This window comes from Schistocerca serialis, chromosome 3, assembly GCF_023864345.2.
Source record: "Schistocerca serialis cubense isolate TAMUIC-IGC-003099 chromosome 3, iqSchSeri2.2, whole genome shotgun sequence".
Lineage (NCBI taxonomy): Eukaryota > Metazoa > Arthropoda > Insecta > Orthoptera > Acrididae > Schistocerca > Schistocerca serialis.
Window position 1 is genome coordinate 506,642,092 of NC_064640.1, and position 19,591 is coordinate 506,661,682.

The 19,591-nt window shown below is 49.6% G+C and overlaps 1 protein-coding gene across 1 annotated transcript in view; it reads left to right on the forward strand.

The window, feature by feature from the left end:
• The window catches only part of LOC126470957 (aquaporin AQPAe.a-like), a 109,827-nt gene that overhangs the window by 18,344 nt on the left and 71,892 nt on the right, over window positions 1-19,591 (forward strand). Inside the window, exon 2 of the mRNA XM_050099007.1 lies at window positions 11,550-11,744. Coding sequence (XP_049954964.1) covers window positions 11,550-11,744 — 195 coding nt within the window. The remainder of the gene's footprint in view (window positions 1-11,549; window positions 11,745-19,591) is intronic.

Genomic DNA, 19,591 nt, shown 5'->3' on the forward strand with positions numbered 1-19,591 from the left:
ACTGCAGTGCCCAGCGAACATGCCTCCTGGAGCACTGCTTTCAGCGTTGTCTAGACAGCCCATACTCATGGAGTGCGGCAAATGGCTTCCGGTTCTCTGAAGAGAAGACGGTTTGCATCAACTTTTGGCGATACATAGCGTTCCTTCCGCCATCCTTACATCTCGGTCCCGTTGTTCTCCCATTCGTGGAAACAACTAAGTTTCTAGGGCTCACGTTGGACAGGAAATTGTGTTGGTCTCCACATGTCTCTTATTTGGCGGTCCGTTGTACACGTTCCCTTAATGTCCTCAGTTCTTAGCGGTTCATCTTGGGGAGCGGATCACACTGTCCTGCTTCGCTTGTATCGGTCCATAGTCCGGTCGAAGCTGGATTATGGGAGCTTCGTCTACTCGTCCGCTCGGCCATCCCTCTTACGCCGGCTCAACTCCATCCACCATTGGGGGTTACGTCTTGCGACCGGAGCTTTCTACACTAGTCCCGTCGAGAGTCTTTATGCTGAAGCTGCCGAATTACCATTGACCTACTGGCGCGACGTACTGCTTTGTCGGTATGCCTGCTGGCTGTTGTCAATGCCCGACCACCCCTGCTATCAGTCCTTCTTCGCCGATTCTCTCGACCGTCAGTATGGGTTGTATGTGTCTGCCCTGCTGCCCCCTGGAGTCCGCTTTCGTCGCCTGCTTCGACAATTGGACTTTGCCCTCCCTCCACTTCCAGAGAGGGTGAGAGCCCGACACCACCGTGGCTCCAGGCTCCGGTTCATATTTATCGCTACCTCAGCTCGCTCCCGAAGGAGGGTACTCCGGCGGCAGTGTATTGCTCACGGTTTGTCGAACTTCGTGCGCGACTTGCCAGTCACACCTTTATTTACACTGATGGCTCCAAAACTGACGATGGGGTCTGCTGTGCCTTTGTCGTCGGGCCCAGCACCTTTGAATACCGGCTCCTAGACCAGTGTTCCAGCTTTATGGCCGAGCTTTTTGCTCTCCATCAGGCCATTCAGTATGCCCGCTGCCATCGCCATTCATTGTATGTACTCTGCTCTGATTCACTCAGTGCTCTACAGAGCCTTGGAGCTCCATATCCAGTCCATCCCTTGGTGCAACGGATCCAGCAGTCCCTCCATTCTTCTGCTGCTGATGGCTCTCCTGTCAGCTTTCTGTGGGTTCCCGGGCATGTAGGAGTGCCTGGGAATGAGGCTGCTGATGCTGCAGCCAAGGCAGCAGTCCTCCTGCCTCGGCCATCCTCCCATTGTGTGCTGTCATCTGACATTAGTGGGGTTGTTTGTAGGAGGCTTGTGTCTTTGTGGTGGGATACTTGGTCACCACTTCAAGGAAACAAGCTCCAGGCAGTAAAACCGTTCCCAACTGCTTGGACAGCCTCCTCCCGACCATCTCGGCGAGAAGAGGTCCTTCTGACCAGGTTGCGGATTGGGCATTGCCGGTTTAGCCACCGCTACCTGCTCTCCGGTGACCCAGCCCCGCAGTGCCCTTGTGGTCATGCATTAACAGTGCACCATGTTTTATTGTGTCCCCGTTTCATTACTTTGACTGGCTTGTCCAAAGACATCTAACTCCTGTGGCAGGCACACCCATGAGGGTGGCTGTCCACCTGTCCCCTTCTTGCATCAACTGTATCATGCTGCCTCCTCTCGCGACTGCCCCGTCTACAAAGATGAGAAACGTATACAGGAAATTAGAGCGAAAGAGATGTCGACCTCGGCTGCTCGCAAGTTATTAAATAGCAGAAAACCCACTGTGCTTCTGACAGGTACATACAGTACCGTTCTCGCTTCTTCTCGGCCTACCAGTGAGATAGCTACACAGACATGTAATCTAACATTTAGCGATTCGGTCGTCAGATCGGCCAGTGCTAAGATCGCCCCATCAACGTCTCCTCTTCCTCCCACCAACCCTAAGGCTCAAACATCATCTGCTACTGCTAAGACGAGTACCCCTAAATCAGATGCTCGGACCTTCAAAAAAGAACCGACACGTGAAGATATCTTGCGTACACAAACTTCACAGCCATCAACTGTTCTTTCGACAAAACGTAATTCTTCAAAGAAGGCTCATAGAAAAGTGTTCTCCATCTCCGCAGAGGCGCGTTTCTTCTCCTGCACCACCCAGCAGTTGCCGTCCCCGACCATCTTCAGTTTCGTCAGGCCGCACTGCTTGTAGCCGATCATCTGGCCTTTCACTGGTGGAGGAAGCTGCCCCTCCTGACCGGCTCAGGAAGGTGGCAGACGCAACTGTTGAGTTGATGGACCATGACTCACCACCTACCGATTGCAGCAGCAGTGCTCACTCGAAGACAGGCGCTCAGCGGCCATCGAGGTGACCCTTTCTTGTTTCTTCTTTTTTTCGTTTTCATAATGGCACTTAATGGAATGTTCGTGGCATTAGGTCCAACCTAGAGGAACTAAAATTGCTCCTTCGAATGCACTGCCCGCTTGTTGTAGGTCTCTAAGAAACGAAGTTACACCCATGCGATTGTATTGACCTGGCGCACTATCTCCGTGCATTTTGACCTACCACCTGTGGCAGGTATTCCAGCTCATGGAGGGGTCATGTTGCTGGTTTGGGATGATGTCTACTACGATCCAATCACATTGCATACAGATCTTCAGGCACTTGCCGTCCGAATTACTCTCCCCACTTCCACATTTTCCATTTGTAATGATGACACTCCATAGTCTGCCTTTACTAGGGCATACATGATAAAACTGATTGCTCAGCTTCCTACACCATTTTTTTTTTTTTGGAGACTTTAACGCCCACCATACCCTTTGGGGCTCTCAAGCATCTTGTCTGAGAGGCTCCCTCTTCGCAGACCTTTTCAACCACATCAATCTAGTCTGCTTAAATACCGGTGCACCTACCTTTCGGACGCAACGCGTATTTAGTCCCACTTGGACTTCTCAATATCCACTATCCAACTTGCATGTCGGTTCGAGTGGTATGCTCTGTCTGACACATACTCGAGCGACCATATCCCCTGCGTAATCCATCTCCTGCAACACAACCCTTCTCCACGTTCCACGAGCTGGAACCTCTCCAAAGCCGACTGAGGGCTTTTCAGCTCCCTGGCGACCTTCCATGATCAAAACTTCTCCAGCTGCGATAGTCAGGTAGCATACCGCACGGACGTTATTTTCACTGCTGCTGAATATTCCATCCCTCGTACGCCCTCTTCTCCACGTCGAGCCCCAGTCCCCTGGTGGACTACAGCATGCAGCGACGCTATTCGTGCTCGGCGACGTGCTTCACGCGCCTTCCAACGCCACCCTACGATGGCGAACTATATTTTACAAACTACTCCGTGCACAATGTCGTCGTATTATCAAAGAAAGCAAAAAGGCTTGCTGGGTGGCGTTCACCAGCTCATTCAACAGTTTTACTCCTCCTTTGGTTGTCTGGGGTGGCCTGCGCCAGCTATCTGGCACCAAGGTCCACTCCCCGATTTCTGACCTGACTGTCGCGAATGAAGTCCTTGTGGATCCTGATGTCTCAAATGCCTTCGACCGCTTTTTCGCGGAGGTTTCGAGCTCTGCCCATTACCACCCTGCCTTTCTCCCCCGAAAACAGAGGAGGCACCGCCACCTTCTATCCAGTCTTTGAATCGTGAATGTTACAATGCCACCTTCACCGTGTGGGAACTCGAAAGTGCACTCGCCCAGTAACGATCCTCTGCTCCGGAGCCCGATAGCCTCCATATTCAGATGCTGAAGAACCTTTCTCCTGCAGGTAAAGGCTTTCTTCTTCGCGCCTATAATCGCATGTGGACTGAAGGTCATGTCCCCACACGCTGGCGTGAAGCAATTGTTCCCATACCCAAACCAGGAAAGGACAAACACCATCCTTCCAGTTATCGCCCCACCTCCCTTACCACTGCGTCTGCAAGGTGATGGAGCGCATGGTAAATTCTCGATTGGTTTGGCTCCTTGAATCTCGACGCCTCCTTACCAATGTCCAATGTGGCTTTCGTTGACGCCGCTCTGCTGTCAACTTAGTTACCTTGTCGACCTTCATAATGAACAAATTTTTGCGTAAGCGCCAGACGGGGGCTGTGTTCTTCGATTTGGAGAAGGCTTAAGACACCTGTTGGAGGGCGGGCATTCTCGGCACTATGCACACTTAGGGCCTTCGCGGTCGCCTCCCGCTTTTTTATTAATGCATTTTTAATGGATAGAATGTTCAGGGTGCATGTGGGTTCTGTTTTATCAGATGCCTTTCGCCAGGAGAATGGGGTGCCCAGGGCTCCGTTTTTGAGCGTGGCCCTTTCTGCCATAGCTATCAATCCAATAATGGATTGCCTTGCAGCTGACGTTTAAGGCTCCCTTTTCGTGGACGACTTTACGATCTACTGCAGCGCTCAGGGAACATGTCTCCTGGAGCGCTGTCTTCAGGAATAAAGATGGTCTAGACAACGCTGGAGTGTCCCTAACGGTTTGTTTCTCTGGTGAGAAAAGGGTCTGTATGAACTTCCGGCGTTAGTTTCTTCCACCATCCTTACATCTCGGTCCTGTTGCTCTCCCAATCGTGGAGACAAAATTTTTGTCTTACATTTTACAGGAAACTTTGCTGGTCTCCACATGTCTTACTTGGCTGCTCGTTGTACCTGTTCCCTAAATGTCCATGTTCTTAGCGGTATGTCATGGGGAGCAGATCGAATCGCCCTGCTTCCCTTATATCGGTCCATTGTCTGATCAAAGCTGGATTATGGGAGCTTTGTCTAGTCTTCTGCCCGACCGTCTTACGCCGTCTAAACTTTATCTACCATCAGGGGTTACGTCTGACGACTGGAGCATTCTAAACCAGCCCTGTTGAGTATGTATACCGAAGCTGCCGAATTACTGCTAAACTACCGGCGCGATATGTTGATTTGTCGGTACGCCTGCCGACTGAAGTCATTGCCCGACCATCTGTCATATTTCTCCTTCTTTGACGACTCTCTCGACCGCCAATACTGGCTGTATGTCTCTGCGCTGTTACCCCCTGGAGTTCGCTTTCGTCGCCTCCTTCAACACCTTAATTTTTCACTCCCTGCAACCTTTCGAGTGGGCGAGAGCCGCACGCCACCTTGGCTCCAGGCTCAGGTCCGCGATCACCTTGACCTCAGCTCGCTCCCAAAAGAGGTCACCCCCGGTTCGGTCTACCACTCCCGTTTTTTGGAACTTCGTTCGAAGTTCATCAACATGACTTTCATTTATACAGATGGCTCTAAGACCAATGACGGGGTCGGGTGTTCCTTTATTGTCGGGGCACAAAGTTTCAGATACCGGCTCCATGGCCATTGTTCGGTCTTCACAGCTGAGCTCTTTGCCCTCTACCAGGCTGTTCTTTACATCTGCCGCCACCGACATTCTGCTTATGTCATCTGCTCAGATTCCCTGAGCGCCATCCAGAGCCTCAGTGATCCGTACAGGGTTCACCCTTTCGTACACTGGATCCAACGCTCTCTTCAGCAGCTGGTGGACGTCGGTTCTCCAGTTAGCTTTATGTGGGTTCCTGGCCATGTCGGTATCCCTGGGAACGAAGCTGCAGATGCCGCAGCCAAGGCTGCGGTCTTCCAGCCTCGGACAGCTTCTTGTTGTGTCCCTTCGTCCGATTTTAGCAGGGTCATTTGTCGGCGCATCTTATCGCTGTGGCATGCCGATTGGGCTGCACTTACCGACAACAAGCTTCGGGCCTTAAAACCTCTTCCCGTGGCTTGGACGTCCTCCTCACGCCCTTCTCGGCGGGAGGAGGTCGTTTTAGCCCGGTTAAGAATTGGACACTGCCGGTTCAGCCATCGCCATCTGCTGACGGCTGCGCCGGCGCCGTTCTGCCCATGTGGGCACTTGCTGACGGTTAGACACATTTTAATGTCCTGTCCAGATCTTAACACACTGCGCCTCGATCTTAACCTGCCAAATACTTTCGATGCCATTTTAGCGGATGACCCACGAGCAGCTGCTCGTGTTCTTCTTTTTATCAATTTGACAAACGTCGCTAAGGACATTTGATGATGCTGTTTTTTAATCCTATGCCTGTCAGTCTGTCTTTTGTCGTGTTTTCCCTTTTAGTTGTTGTGGTCAACTTGTGCCTCGCGGTGCATTCTTAGAGTAGTCAGGGCGCTAATGACCATTGAAGTTGTGCGCCCTAAAACCACAAAAAAAAGACTGCTGCTGGCGTCGGATGTGCCTTTGTCGTTGGGAATGATACCTTTCAATACTGGCCACTTGACCAGTGTTCAAGCTTTACAGCTGAGCTTTCTGCTCTCTATCAGGCTGTTCACAATATCCGCCACCATCGACGTTCTCCTTATGCCATCTGCTCTGATTCTTTGAGCGCCATTCAGTCTGAGACCCATATTCGGACAACCCTCTCGTGCAACGAATTTAACGGTCCCTTCAGTCGCTAGCTGATACCAGTGCTCATGTCTTTGTTTTATTCCTGGCCGCGTTGGTGTGCCTGGGAACGAAGCTGCTGATGCTGCGGCCAAGGCTGCTGTCCTCCTGCCTCGGACAACTGCCTTTTGTGTCCCATCAACTGATGTTAGTGGGGTTCTTTGTCGGTGCGTTTCATCATTATGGCATGAAAATAAGCTTAGGCCCAGCAAACCGCTCCCGACGGCTTGGGCGACCTCCTCACGTCCTTCCCGGCGAGAGGTGGTCATTTTGGACAGGTTGTGGATTGCGCATTGGCGATTTAGCCACCGCTACCTGTTGTTCGGTGACCCTGCCCTGCAGTGCCCCTGTGGTCACCCATTGACGGTGCGCAGTTTTATTGTCCTGTCCCCATTGTATTAGCTCTCGTGTTGTCCTGTCTGCTGTCTACCTTACAGGAACTGTCAGCAGATGACGCTCGAGCAGCTGCTCGTATCCTTAGTTTTATTACATTGACGAACTTGTCCAGAGAGATCTTATTTTATCTGCTTCTTTGTAAGTCCTTTCTGGTGTTGCCCCCTTGCGTTTTTCCACGCTATTAGTGCACTAACGTTTGTGACTGGGCGCTAATGTCCTTAGTAGTTGAGCGCCCTAAACAAAACAAAACTCGGCAAAAGCTTCGTCTGGACCTTTTGCAAGACCCTAAGGACTGTTAACCCTACCCCTCTGCTGTCACTTTCCTTCGATTCTTGGCGTTCTGGGGCTCTGAAGTTTACACAGACGACTCGATGGCTGATGGTAATGTTGGTTTCTCCTATGTCCAGAGAGGACATATTGAAAAGCATTCTTTGCCTGCTTGCTGCAATGTATTCACTGCAGATCTTGTGGCCATATCTTGTGCACCTCGGTACATCCATTCCTGTTCTGGTGAGTCGTTTCTTTGTTGTGACCCCGTGAGCAGCTTGCAAGCTATCGACCAGTGCTACCCTCGCCATCCATTGGTAGCGAACATCCAGGAACCCCTCACTGCCCTGGAATGATCCAGTCGTTCAGTGGCGTGTGGACTCCAGGACACGTCGGAATTCCAGGCAACGAACTTGTTGACCGGCTGACCAAACAAGCTACGTGGAAACCGCTCCTGGAGATGGACATCTCTGAAACTGACCTGCGTTCTGTCTTACGCCGCAAGTGTTTCCGGCTTTGGAAGATTGAGTGGCATAACAGTATGCACAAGAAGCTGCATGTCATTAAGGAGACTGCAGATACTTGGAAGTCTCCCTCGCGGCCTTCTCGCAGGGAATCAGTTGACCTTTGTGGACTCCGCATTGGCCATACGTGTCACACATGGTTACCGCCTCCATTGCGAGGACCCACCGCAGTGTCGCTGTGGCGTGGCTCCTAAATGACAGTCGTCCACCTCTTGCTGGACTGGCCACTTTTATCCGCTCTTCGGGGACTTCTAACTTTCCAGCACACTACCTTCGGTGTTGGGCGACAATGTCTCAACAGAAGTTTTAATTTCAGGTTTTATCCGTGAGGGTGGGTTTTATTAATCTGAGTTTTAGTGCATGTCCATTGTCCCTCTGTCCTCAACCCTATGGTTTTTGGGTGTTTTAATGTGCTGCCGAGTGGCTGGCTTCTCCTTTTTTATTCTCATGGTCGACCAGCCATGGTAATCTTTCTTTATTTTAGTCTCTTCTTGTTTCTTGCGTCTCTGGTTGTCTTGTGCTGTTTCGTCCATTGTAGTTTGTTGTCCTGTCATTCTTCTGGTTCTTCCTTTCTCCTGTTACTGTGCTGTAAGTCTTTCTTCTTTCCCTTGGGTAATTGTTCTGTTGGCAGCAAGGGACCAATGACTTCACAGTTCGGTCCCTTTCCCCCGTTTTTAAACCAACCACCCCATCGACCTTTAGAGAAGAGAGTTGTATGAATATAAAGATCTGATAATCAGTACTGTGCAAAAAAGGGACATACGAAAGGTGGAAATACATATAGGATCCATATAAAGGAAATAAACTCGTTGGAAACATAAGAGAAATATATGGGAGAATATTACGAAAATAATTGAAGACAACACTGAAAGACCTAAGCCAAAACAAAGCCCTTGGAGTAAGACATTCCGTCACAACTGATATCGTTGGGAGAATTAGGCATAACGGAACTAATATCCCTGGTATGCAAAAGGTAAGGCAGGCGAAATACCGTCAAACTTAAAGATTGTTAGAATTAAAATTCCAAAGAAAGCAGGTGCAGACGCGTGTGAATATTGCCGCGCTATCAATTTAGTACGTCGTATCTGCAAATTGCACATTATTTGCAGATGAATCGTAAGAACTGGTAGATACAGACCTCGGGGAAGATCAATATGGATTCCGGAGAATTGTAGGAACTCTCGAAGTAATACTGACTCAACAACTACGCTTTGAAGGCAGGTCGGTGAAAGACAAACGTAAGTTTTTTAGCTTTTGTAGATTTTGAGAAAGCTCTTGACAATATCTACTGGAGTACTCTTTGGAATTCTGAAGGTGGTGGGTGGTTGGGGTAAAATACAGGAAGTGTTAAGTTGTATATAGTTTCTACAGAAACCAGACAGAATACGAGTTGAGACGTGAAAGGGAAGCAGTGGTAGAAGAGTGAGACAAGGTTGTAGCCTGTCCGCATTATTAATCTGTACAGTAATCAAACAGGGAAGCATAGAAAAATTTGGACACGGCATTACCAAGTTTCGAGAAATAAAAACTGAGGCTTCCCAGTGACACTAATTGTCAAAAACAAAAGAGTAGGAAGAGCAGTTAAACGGAATGGAGAGTGTCTTGAAAGGATGTAACAAAAACATGAGTAAAACCAAAATATTGGTAGTGGAATGTTGTCGAATTAAATCTAGCGAGTCTGAGGAATTTACATTAGGAAACTAAAGTCTAAAAGTAGATTAGTTTTGAAACTTCCTGGCAGATGGAAACTGTGTGCTGGATCGATACTCTCAGGAACTTTCTTTTTGTGGGAAAGTACGACTGAGGTACCCAGGCGCGACGCATGACCCGTCCTCACGGCTTTACTTCCACCAGTACCTCGTCTCCTACCTTCCAAAATTCACAGCAGCTCTCCTGCGAACCTTGCAAGCCCAGCACTCCTGAAGGGAAGGATATTGCGGAGACATGGCTTAGAAACAGCCTGGCGATATTTCCGGACGAGTGCTGGTCTTGAAAGATTAGCAGGAGAGCTGTGAAGTTTAGAAGTTAAAAGACAAGATACTTGTGAAAGTAATACTGCTAGGACAGGTCCAGAGTCGTGCCTGGGTAGTTCAACCGGTAGAGCCCTTCCCCGCAAAACGCAAAGTCCCGAGTGAGGTTCTCGGTTCGGCACAATTTTAATCCACCAAGAAGTTTCAGTGTACACTCTGCTTCAGAATGAAAATACCTTTCTAGAAAAGTTTTGCTGTTCGGCCAGTGAAATAAGATGTAGTGAGAATATAAAATGGACTGTCAATGGCAAAAAGTTGTCTTTCGACTAAAGCATCACATACTGCATTGTATGGCAGGCACAGCAAGAAATAATGCATTCCTTCTGAAACAGTTTGAGCGCTCCTTACAGAAAAGTAGCAACTTCCCTCGATTACAAGAGTTAAAGTATAACATGAAGAATCCGCGACCCACCGACATCTTCTACAGAGAGAAGGAAAAGTCTTCAAAAGGCGCCAGGTAGGAGAAATAAGAGGTCGGCATGATTTAGTTAATTTGACAATGTTCGTGCACACTGTGACAAGCAGGTACTGGGGCCCATCACTAATGAACTGAAGGCGGCGGTGAACTGTGTACAGCTCTTGGCGAATTTGATCTGTGGCTCCAGACACGGGCATAACCACTCTCATAAACGCCGTAAACTCACTGGTTTGTGTGTACGTATAGTTTCGCAATATTTTTCACATTCAATACACATCGCCTAAAAGCAAAAGTTCTATTTTCGTCAAAATATAATACCTATCGTATTTAATCGTAAAGTTAGTACACGTCTCAGGCAATTCAGCTCATTGAAACATGTAACTAGTTCTTGTTTCTCGTTAATTCTTCAGACAGACCTGGAAGATTATTTTTGAGTAACCTGATGGAACCCAAGTTACTGATATTCTTAGATACAGATTGCACAATGTAGGTAAAGGATTGTCCATTCTAGTCCGGTTAAACTAATACTGTAGCAACATGCGCCTATGAACAGCAGCAACAGCCAACAGTTGTGCAGCCGATACTAAGCACCACAGACACAAGATAGCGCGTGGTACTAACGCTTTCTCCTAATATGAACGGTGATGCATATTAACATCTTTAAAAGTTTAAAAACCTTCACGAAGATGGAGGTTACATTTCATACGTCGTAATGTGTGGTCTAAAACGTAGTGGACGTAAACGCTATCACATATTTACAATAAATTTGTGAATAAAGTGCCCGTTCTACTTTGATGCTCTGCTCTCTTGAAAACTTAGATTCCGTTCGGCTTACCTTAACAGCTCTTAGCCAACCGACAACTGTTGCCGATGCCAAACTGTCAATAACCCCAGCACAGAGCAGTTCGTCCCACGGAAGAAATCATTGCGTGTGAAGCAGGCCTAATTGTGCAGTACTCACTGCTCTGTGCCGCGATTATACCGCTTTGGTTTCTGAGAACTTCATTTAGCCCAAATCGGTCCATTCCAGGAAAATTTTGAAAGAACGCTTTCAGATACCTTCTGTTTCGGTCGGAACAGCTACATAACTTTCAGTAAAGTTTTTGACATTGAGGCAATGGGTGTTCCATAATAAAGGCCAGTTCACTTCGTCCTTCCTGTCCCTCTTAATGTTCTCGGTAAGTACAGTTCAGTTTGACTAACATTTAAATTAGAATGTGATTCACTCACGTTCTGCCCGAACATATAAATTGTTAATGATTCGAGTTTGTATGGGGATAAAGCAAGTTAGCACATTCACCATTGCTTGTTAATTGATTAGTTTCGAAATAGCGTGCAGTTTCAGGCATCTTCTCACATTAGAGGGGCAGCAGATTGATAAATGCCTTTTTCCAACTTGAACAGGAATTCACCTTTGCCCCACTGCGGAATAGAAAAGTCTTCGTCGTTGAGACGAGTGATAGTAGTCATTGAGCTGTACAATAGTTACTGAAGGGCTAAATGTTCAGTCTGTTGTTTATTCCAGGCGCTGACACCAGAGGAGTCCGAGTCGACATTAGGTGTGACGGCAGTCAGCCCACATTTGACGCTGACGCAGGCGGTCTTCGTGGAGGCTTTCATAACATTCTTCTTGGTGATGACGGTGTTTGGCGCCAGGTCTGCCAGGGGCAGTGCTGGATTTGCCATTGGCTTATCCATCACGACATGCCACCTGTTCGCGGTATGTATACTCTTCGTACTTACTAAATAGCCGTAATGGAGCAAAGCCAGTAGCAATAAACAAACGTTCCATGAAGCTGTTGAGGTAGCGTGGCACAGGATAATGAGAAGTGGATGCTCTTCGCCATAGCTCTTACCATTTGTAGCCGTGGTCTTCTCCCCTCTGTTGGAGAGCCCAACATGACACGTGATAGTGGTCTTTACCGAAAGTTGTCAGACAGCACCAATCATCTGGACATACAGAGATAGTCAGTTAGGAATTGTAACTGGAATTACTTTGCCGCTGCCACCGCCTTTAGCACCCTGACACACTGACTCGATGCAGCTGTCCAGAATCACGTCCATTCTATCGGCTGTCGGATGACAGTAATCTTGGTAGACTTCAGAAATTACTGTCGCCATTTCAGATCAGATGAGCTCGCCAATGCTGTGAGACATCAATTGATGGAGCACCTCATTGCATTTACACTGACTGTATTGTGCCTGTATGTGTGGGAATTCCTCAACGTGCCAGCACTTTTTCTAACATAGCTTGAGGGGCAGATTGCATGCACAGCCAAAAACTCAAACGCCTGCTGGTGACTGCCAGCGTCGTGTCCTTGCCATATTCAACTATATTTGGAGCGAGGGTGAGAGCTCGTCTTCGTGGTGAGAGCGAGAGCATCGTGGTACTGAAACACCACATTGAGAATGACAGCTATAACTTAGTCTCGCTAATGTTACCTGCAAGTTACTCGAGTATATGTTTGTATCAGTAACTAGATGGTCGATATTTTGGTTATCAGACCAGTTTCCGTCAAGGGCGCTCTACTGACAATTTCGTCTGTGAGGTGTGTGATAAGGGGAGATCCACTAATGCAACGGACATCCAGCATTGGAGTCAAAATTGTAGTTCATAGTGTCCCTGCTATGAACTCCAAATTCACTACTGCCTCTTGTCAGGAAGCTCTCAATGGTGTGTACTCGGTCATCAGATTTCTCGACCTATCCTTGGGACTGAAATAGTGACCCAGTGGTTCTCCTGTGTCTGTTCCTGGCTATCCTTCATGCATTTCTCGGTTAAGAAGTGATACGCACTGTCTTCTACAGTCAACAGATCAACCAGCCCCCCCTGCAGGTCCGGGGATTAGAATAGGCCCGAGGTATTCCTGCCTGTCGTAAGAGGCGACTAAAAGGAGTCCCGCCCCCTCAAGGGGGTAGTTAGCGCCTGCATCCGGAGATGGACGGTTCCACGACCTCTATTTGTGGTCATTTTGCTTTTTCACTTCTCGTTTCTTCCTTCCCTTGGTTGGTTCCCTTCTTTGCTCTTCTCCATCTCACTGTCTTCCTTCCTCTTTCCCTTGCCTTCCTCTTTCCCTTGCCTTCCTCTTTCCCTTGCCTTCCTCTTTCCCTTGCCTTCCTCTTTCCCTTGCCTTCCTCTTTCCCTTGCCTTCCTCTTTCCCTTGCCTTCCTCTTCTTCTCCTTGCCTTCCTCTTCTTCTCCTTGCCTTCCTCTTCTTCTCCTTGCCTTCCTCTTCTTCTCCTTGCCTTCCTCTTCTTCTCCTTGCCTTCCTCTTCTTCTCCTTGCCTTCCTCTTCTTCTCCTTGCCTTCCTCTTCTTCTCCTTGCCTTCCTCTTCTTCTCCTTGCCTTCCTCTTCTTCTCCTTGCCTTCCTCTTCTTCTCCTTGCCTTCCTCTTCTTCTCCTTGCCTTCCTCTTCTTCTCCTTGCCTTCCTCTTCTTCTCCTTGCCTTCCTCTTCTTCTCCTTGCCTTCTTCTTCTTCTCCTTGCCTTCTTCTTCTTCTCCTTGCCTTCTTCTTCTTCTCCTTGCCTTCTTCTTCTTCTCCTTGCCTTCTTCTTCTTCTCCTTGCCTTCTTCTTCTTCTCCTTGCCTTCTTCTTCTTCTCCTTGCCTTCTTCTTCTTCTCCTTGCCTTCTTCTTCTTCTCCTTGCCTTCTTCTTCTTCTCCTTGCCTTCTTCTTCTTCTCCTTGCCTTCTTCTTCTTCTCCTTGCCTTCTTCTTCTTCTCCTTGCCTCCTTCTTCTTCTCCTTGCCTCCTTCTTCTTCTCCTTGCCTCCTTCTTCTTCTCCTTGCCTTCTTCTTCTTCTCCTTGCCTTCTTCTTCTTCTCCTTGCCTTCTTCTTCTTCTCCTTGCCTTCTTCTTCTTCTCCTTGCCTTCTTCTCCTCCTCCTCCTCCTTGCCTTCTTCTTCTTCTTCTCCTCCTCCTCCTCCTCCTCCTCCTCCTCCTCCTCCTTGCCTTCTCCTCCTGTCTCCGCATTTGAGACAGTCTGTCCTTTCTCTTCTTTTTCCTCTTCTTCCTTCCTCCATGTGCGCGCCTGAAGGCCGACCCACGCGTTCGCACGTGTAGCCGGTGACAGGGTAACGCGTAATTCCCCGCCCTGGGTAGACAAGTAAGGCACGCACATACCCCCTGGTAAAGGCCAGGCCCTGGGAGGGGTGATTGCCTGAGCTGATACCTTCTGACCATGCCGATTGGTCCCTCCGTCTGTTTCTCGGGAGGTGGCCTGAGGTGTAAGCATTCACCTATGGCGGGAGTGCCCTCTGAGAGGGTCCCCACAAGGAAGGAGCGCGCCATCGGAGATGCTGGCAATCATGGGGGATTCCTTCGCAATGGATTTCTCTTCTTCTCTCTCGACTTCTGCCCATAAACGAAACTTGACCAGCCACCAGTGACATAAGTACTACCGCCTGCCCCACAGTTCCTCGTAGTTTCTCGATCTGAAGACAAGGATTTTTCCTCTGTCAACCCTTTCGTTATCCAGAAGGGCGTAGATGCCATAGCCGGATCTGTCAAGCCGTGTACCAGGTTGCGTAATGGTACCATGTTACTAGAAACTGAGAGCGCCTTTCAGGCACAAAAATTGCTTCAGACCACACTCCTGTACACGTTCCCAGTCCGGGTGGAGGCTCACCGCACTTTGAAGTCGTCCCGTGGTGTGGTATATACTCGATCACTTGACGGATTGACTGACGAGGAGATTCAGTCGTTCCTCGCTAAGCAGGGCGTGACGGCTGTCCATAGGGTCATAAAAAGGTCAACAATGACCTTGTACCGACTCGGACACTTCTTGACCTTCGATAGTGTTCAGCTGCCGTCGAGTATCAAAGCGGGCTACGAGGTTATTTCTGTTCGCCCCTATGTCCCGACACCTATGCGCTGCTACCAGTGTCAGCGTTTTAATCACACTCGCCAGTCTTGTTCCAATGCGGCTAAATGTGTCACTTGGGGCAGGGATGCCCATGATGGTGACTGTCCACCTCCGTCTACTCGTTGTGTGAACTGTCTTGGTGACCATGCAGCGTCCTCCCGCGACTGTCCCATCTACAAGGAAGAACGCTGTATCCAAGAAATTCGGGTCAAAGAGAAAGTGTTCACCTCGGCTGCTCGCAAGCTATTTGCTAGAAGGAAGTCCACACTGTTCCCAGCGGGAAAGTACAGTACAGTACTGTCCTCGGACTACCAGGGAGGTGGCGACGCAGACATGCGATCTGACCTTCGGCACCACGGTCGTCCGTTCGGCCAGTGCTAAGATCGCGCGGTCGACGTCTCCTCTTCCTTCCGTCACGCCTCCAACACAAGCACCTTCATCAGCTTCTGCCAAGACGAAGACCCAGAAATCAGATGCACAGGCCTTAAAGAAGGAACCGTCCCGTGCAGACTTCCTACGTACCTCGCACTCCCAGCCGTCTACCAGTACTTCCACTAAAAGACCTTCCAAGAAGGCTCATAGGAAGCACAGTTCTCCTTCTCCTCCACGGCGCATTTCTTCTCCTGCGCCACCCAGCGGTTGCCGCCCCAGGCCGTCATCCGTTTCGCCTGGCCGCACTGCTGGCGGCCGAACATCTGGCTGTCCACCGGCGAAGGAAGCTGCTCCTCCCGGCCATCTTAACGAGATGTCCGATGAACCTATAGAACCAATGGACGATGACTGTCCGCCTACTGATAGCGGCGGCAGTACTCGCTCGAAGCCAGGCCCTCAGCGTCCTTCGAGGTGACCCATTCTTTCATCTTACTTTCCTTCTCACGATGGCACTTATTCACTGGAATATTCGCAGCATTCGCTCCAACCGAGAGGACTTGAAGTTGCTGCCCCGCTTGCACCGTCTGCTCGTCGTAGCCCTCCAGGAAACTAAGCTAAGCCCATGCGATCACATTGCCTTGGCACACTACACCTCTGTGCGTTTTGACCTACCCCCTGTGGTAGGTCTTCCGGCTCATGGAGGGGTTATGTTGCTCGTCCGGGATGATATTTACTACGATCCCATCAAATTGCACGCCGGCCTGCAGGCAGTTGCCGTCCGAATTACTCTCCCCACTTTTACATTTTCTATTTGTACCGTTTACACTCCATCGTCGTCTGCTGTTACCAGGGCAGACATGATTCAACTTATTGCTCAGCTACCTGCACCATTTTTGTTGACTGGAGACTTCAATGCCCACCATCCCCTTTGGGGCTCTCCAGCATCCTGCCCGAGGGGCTCCCTGTTAGCACACGTTTTCAACCAGCTCAATCTTGTCTGCCTCAATACTGGCGCCCCTACTTTTCTTTCGGACACATCTCACACCTATTCCCATTTAGACCTCTCTATATGTACTACCCAACTTGCACGCCGGTTTGAGTGGTATGCCCTTTCTGATACATATTCGAGCGACCACTTCCCGTGTGTCATCCATCTCCTGCATCATACCCCCTCTCTGTGCTCAGCTAGTTGGAACATCTCCAAAGCCGACTGGGGGCTCTTCTCTTCCAGGGCGACCTTTCAGGATCAAACCTTCACAAGCTGCGATTGTCAGGTCGCACACCTCACGGAAGTCATTCTCACTGCTGCTGAATATTACATCCCCCACACCACTTCTTCTCCACGTCGCGTACCAGTCCCCTGGTGGACCGCAGCATGTAGAGACGCTTTACGTGCTCGTCGACGTGCTTTACGCACCTTTAAACGCCACCCTACAGTGGCGAATTGTATCACTTACAAACGATTACGTACGCAGTGCCGTCCTATTATTAAAGAAAGCAAGAAAGCCAGCTGGGCTGCTTTCACAAGCACCTTCAATAGTTTTACTCCTTCTGTTATCTGGGGTAGCCTGCGCCGTCTATCTGGCACTAAGATCCACTCACCAGTTTCTGGCTTGACGGTCGCGAATGACGTCCTTGTGGCCCCTGAGGATTTCTCCAATGCCTTCGGCCGCTTTTTCGCAGAGGTTTCGAGCTCCGCTCATTACCGCCCTGCCTTCCTCCCCCGAAAACAGGCAGAGGCGGCTAGGCCACCTGACTTCCGCTACTCGAATCGTGAAAGTTATAATGCCCCTTTCACCATGCGGGAACTCTAAAATGAACTTGCCCAGTCACGGTCCTCCGCTCCAGGGCCTGATTCTATTCATCGTCAGATGCTGAAGAACCTTTCTCCTGCGGGTAAAGGTTTCCTTCTTCGTACTTATAATCGCATCTGGATTGAGGGACATGTTCCCGCATGCTGGCGCGAGTCTATTGTTGTACCGATTCCTAAGCCTGGGAAGGACAAGCACTTGCCTTCCAGTTATCGACCCATCTCGCTTACCAGCTGTGTCTGTAAGGTGATGGAGCGAATGGTTAACTCTCGTTTGGTTTGGCTGCTCGAATCTCGGCGCCTACTTACTAATGTACAATGTGGATTTCGTAGGCGCCGCTCTGCTGTTGACCATCTGGTTACCTTGTCGACCTTCATTATGAATAACTTCTTGCGGAAGTGCCCGACCGCGGTTATGTTCTTTGATTGGGAGACGGCTTATGACACCTGTTGGAGGGCGGGCATTCTCTGCACCATGCATACATGGGGCCTTAGCGGTCGCCTCCCTCTTTTTATTCGTTTCTTTTTAATGGATCGACAGTTCAGGGTACGTGTGGGTTCTGTCCTGTCAGACACCTTTCGCCAGGAGAATGGGGTGCCACAGGGCTCAGTTTTGAGCGTCGCTCTCTTCGCCATAGCGATCAATCCACTAATGGATTGCCTCCCAGCTGATGTATCAGGCTCCCTTTTCGTGGACGATTTTACTATCTATTGCAGCGCACAGCGTGCATGTTTCCTGGAGCGCTGTCTTCAGCGTTCTCTTGACCGTCTTTACTGCTGGAGTGTTGCCAATGGCTTCCGTTTTTCTGCCGAGAAGATGTTCTGTATTAACTTCTGGCGCTACAAAGAGTTTCTCCCACCGTCCTTACGACTCGGTCCCGTTGCTCTCCCATTCGTGGAGACAACAAAATTTTTAGGTCTTGCATTTGACAGGAAACTTAGCTGGTCTCCACATGTCTTATTTGGCTGCCCATTGTACCCATTCACTAAATGTCCTCCGTGTTCTCAGTGGTATGTCGTGGGGAGCGGATCGAACCGTCCTACTTCGCCTATATCGGTCGATCGTCCGCTCAAAGCTGGATTATGGGAGCTTCGTATAATCCTCTGCACGGCCGTCCATCTTACGCCGCCTCAACTCCATACAACATCGGGGTTTACATCTTATGATCGGAGCATTTTATACTAGTTCCGTCGAGAGTCTTCATGCTGAAGCCGGTGAATTGCCACTGCCCTACTGGCGCGATTTACTGCTTTGTCGGTATGCCTGTCGGCTACTGTCAATGCCCGACGACCCGTCTTATCGTTCATTTTCTGACGACTCCCTCGATCGTCAATACGGGTTGTATGTCTCTGCCCTGCTACCCCCTGGAGTTCGCTTTCGTCGCCTCCTTAAACACCTTGATTTTTCACTCCCTGCAACCTTTAGAGTGGGCGAGAGCCACACACCACCTTGCCTTCAGGCTCAGGTTCATGTTCACCTTGACCTCAGCTCGCTCCCAAAGGTGGTTACCCCCAGTTCGGTATACCGCTCCCGTTTTGTCGAACTTCGTTCGAAGTTCATTAATATGACCTTCATTTATACAGATGGCTCTAAGACCAATGACGGGGTCGGTTGTTCTTTTATTGTTTGGGCACAAAGTTTCAAATACCAGCTCCATGGCCATTGTTCGGTCTTCACAGCTGAGCTCTTTGCCCTCTACCAGGCTGTTCTTTACATCTGCCGCCACAGTCATTCTGCTTATGTCATCTGCTCCGATTCCCTGAGCGCCATCCAGAGCCTCAGTGATCCGTATCCGGTTCACCCTTTCATGCACCGGATCCAACGCTCTCTTCAGCAGCTGGTGGACGACGGTTCTCCGGTTAGCTTTATGTGGGTTCCTGGCCATGTCGGTATCCCTGGGAACGAAGCTGCAGGTGCCGCGGCCAAGGCTGCGGTCCTCCAGCCTCGGACAGCTTCTTGTTGTGTCCCTTCATCAGATTGTAGCAGGGTCATTTGTCGGCGCATTTTATAGCTGTGGCATACCAATTGGGCTGCACTTACGGACAACAAGCTTTGGGCCTTGAAACCTCTTCCCGCGGCTTGGACGTCGTCCTCACGCCCCTCTCGGCGAGAGGAGGTAGTTTTGGCCCGGTAACGAATTGGACACTGCCGGTTCAGCCATCGCCATCTGCTGACGGCTGCGCCGGCGCCGTTCTGCCCATGTGGGCACTTGCTGACGGTCCGCCACATTTTATCGTCCTGTCTGGATTTTACTATACTGAGTCTTGATCTTGGCCTGCCATGTACTCTCGATGCCATTTTAGCAGATGACCCAGGAGCAGCTGCTCGCATTCTTCATTTCATCAAATTGACCAACCTGTCTACAGACATTTGATTATGCTGTTTTTTTAATCCTATGCCTGTAGATATTTTATCGTGTTTTACCTTTTAGTTGCTGTCTTAAACTTGTGCCTCGCGGTGCATTCCTAACGTAGTCTGGGCGCTAATGACTGTTGAAGTTGTGCGCCCTAAAATCACAAAAAAA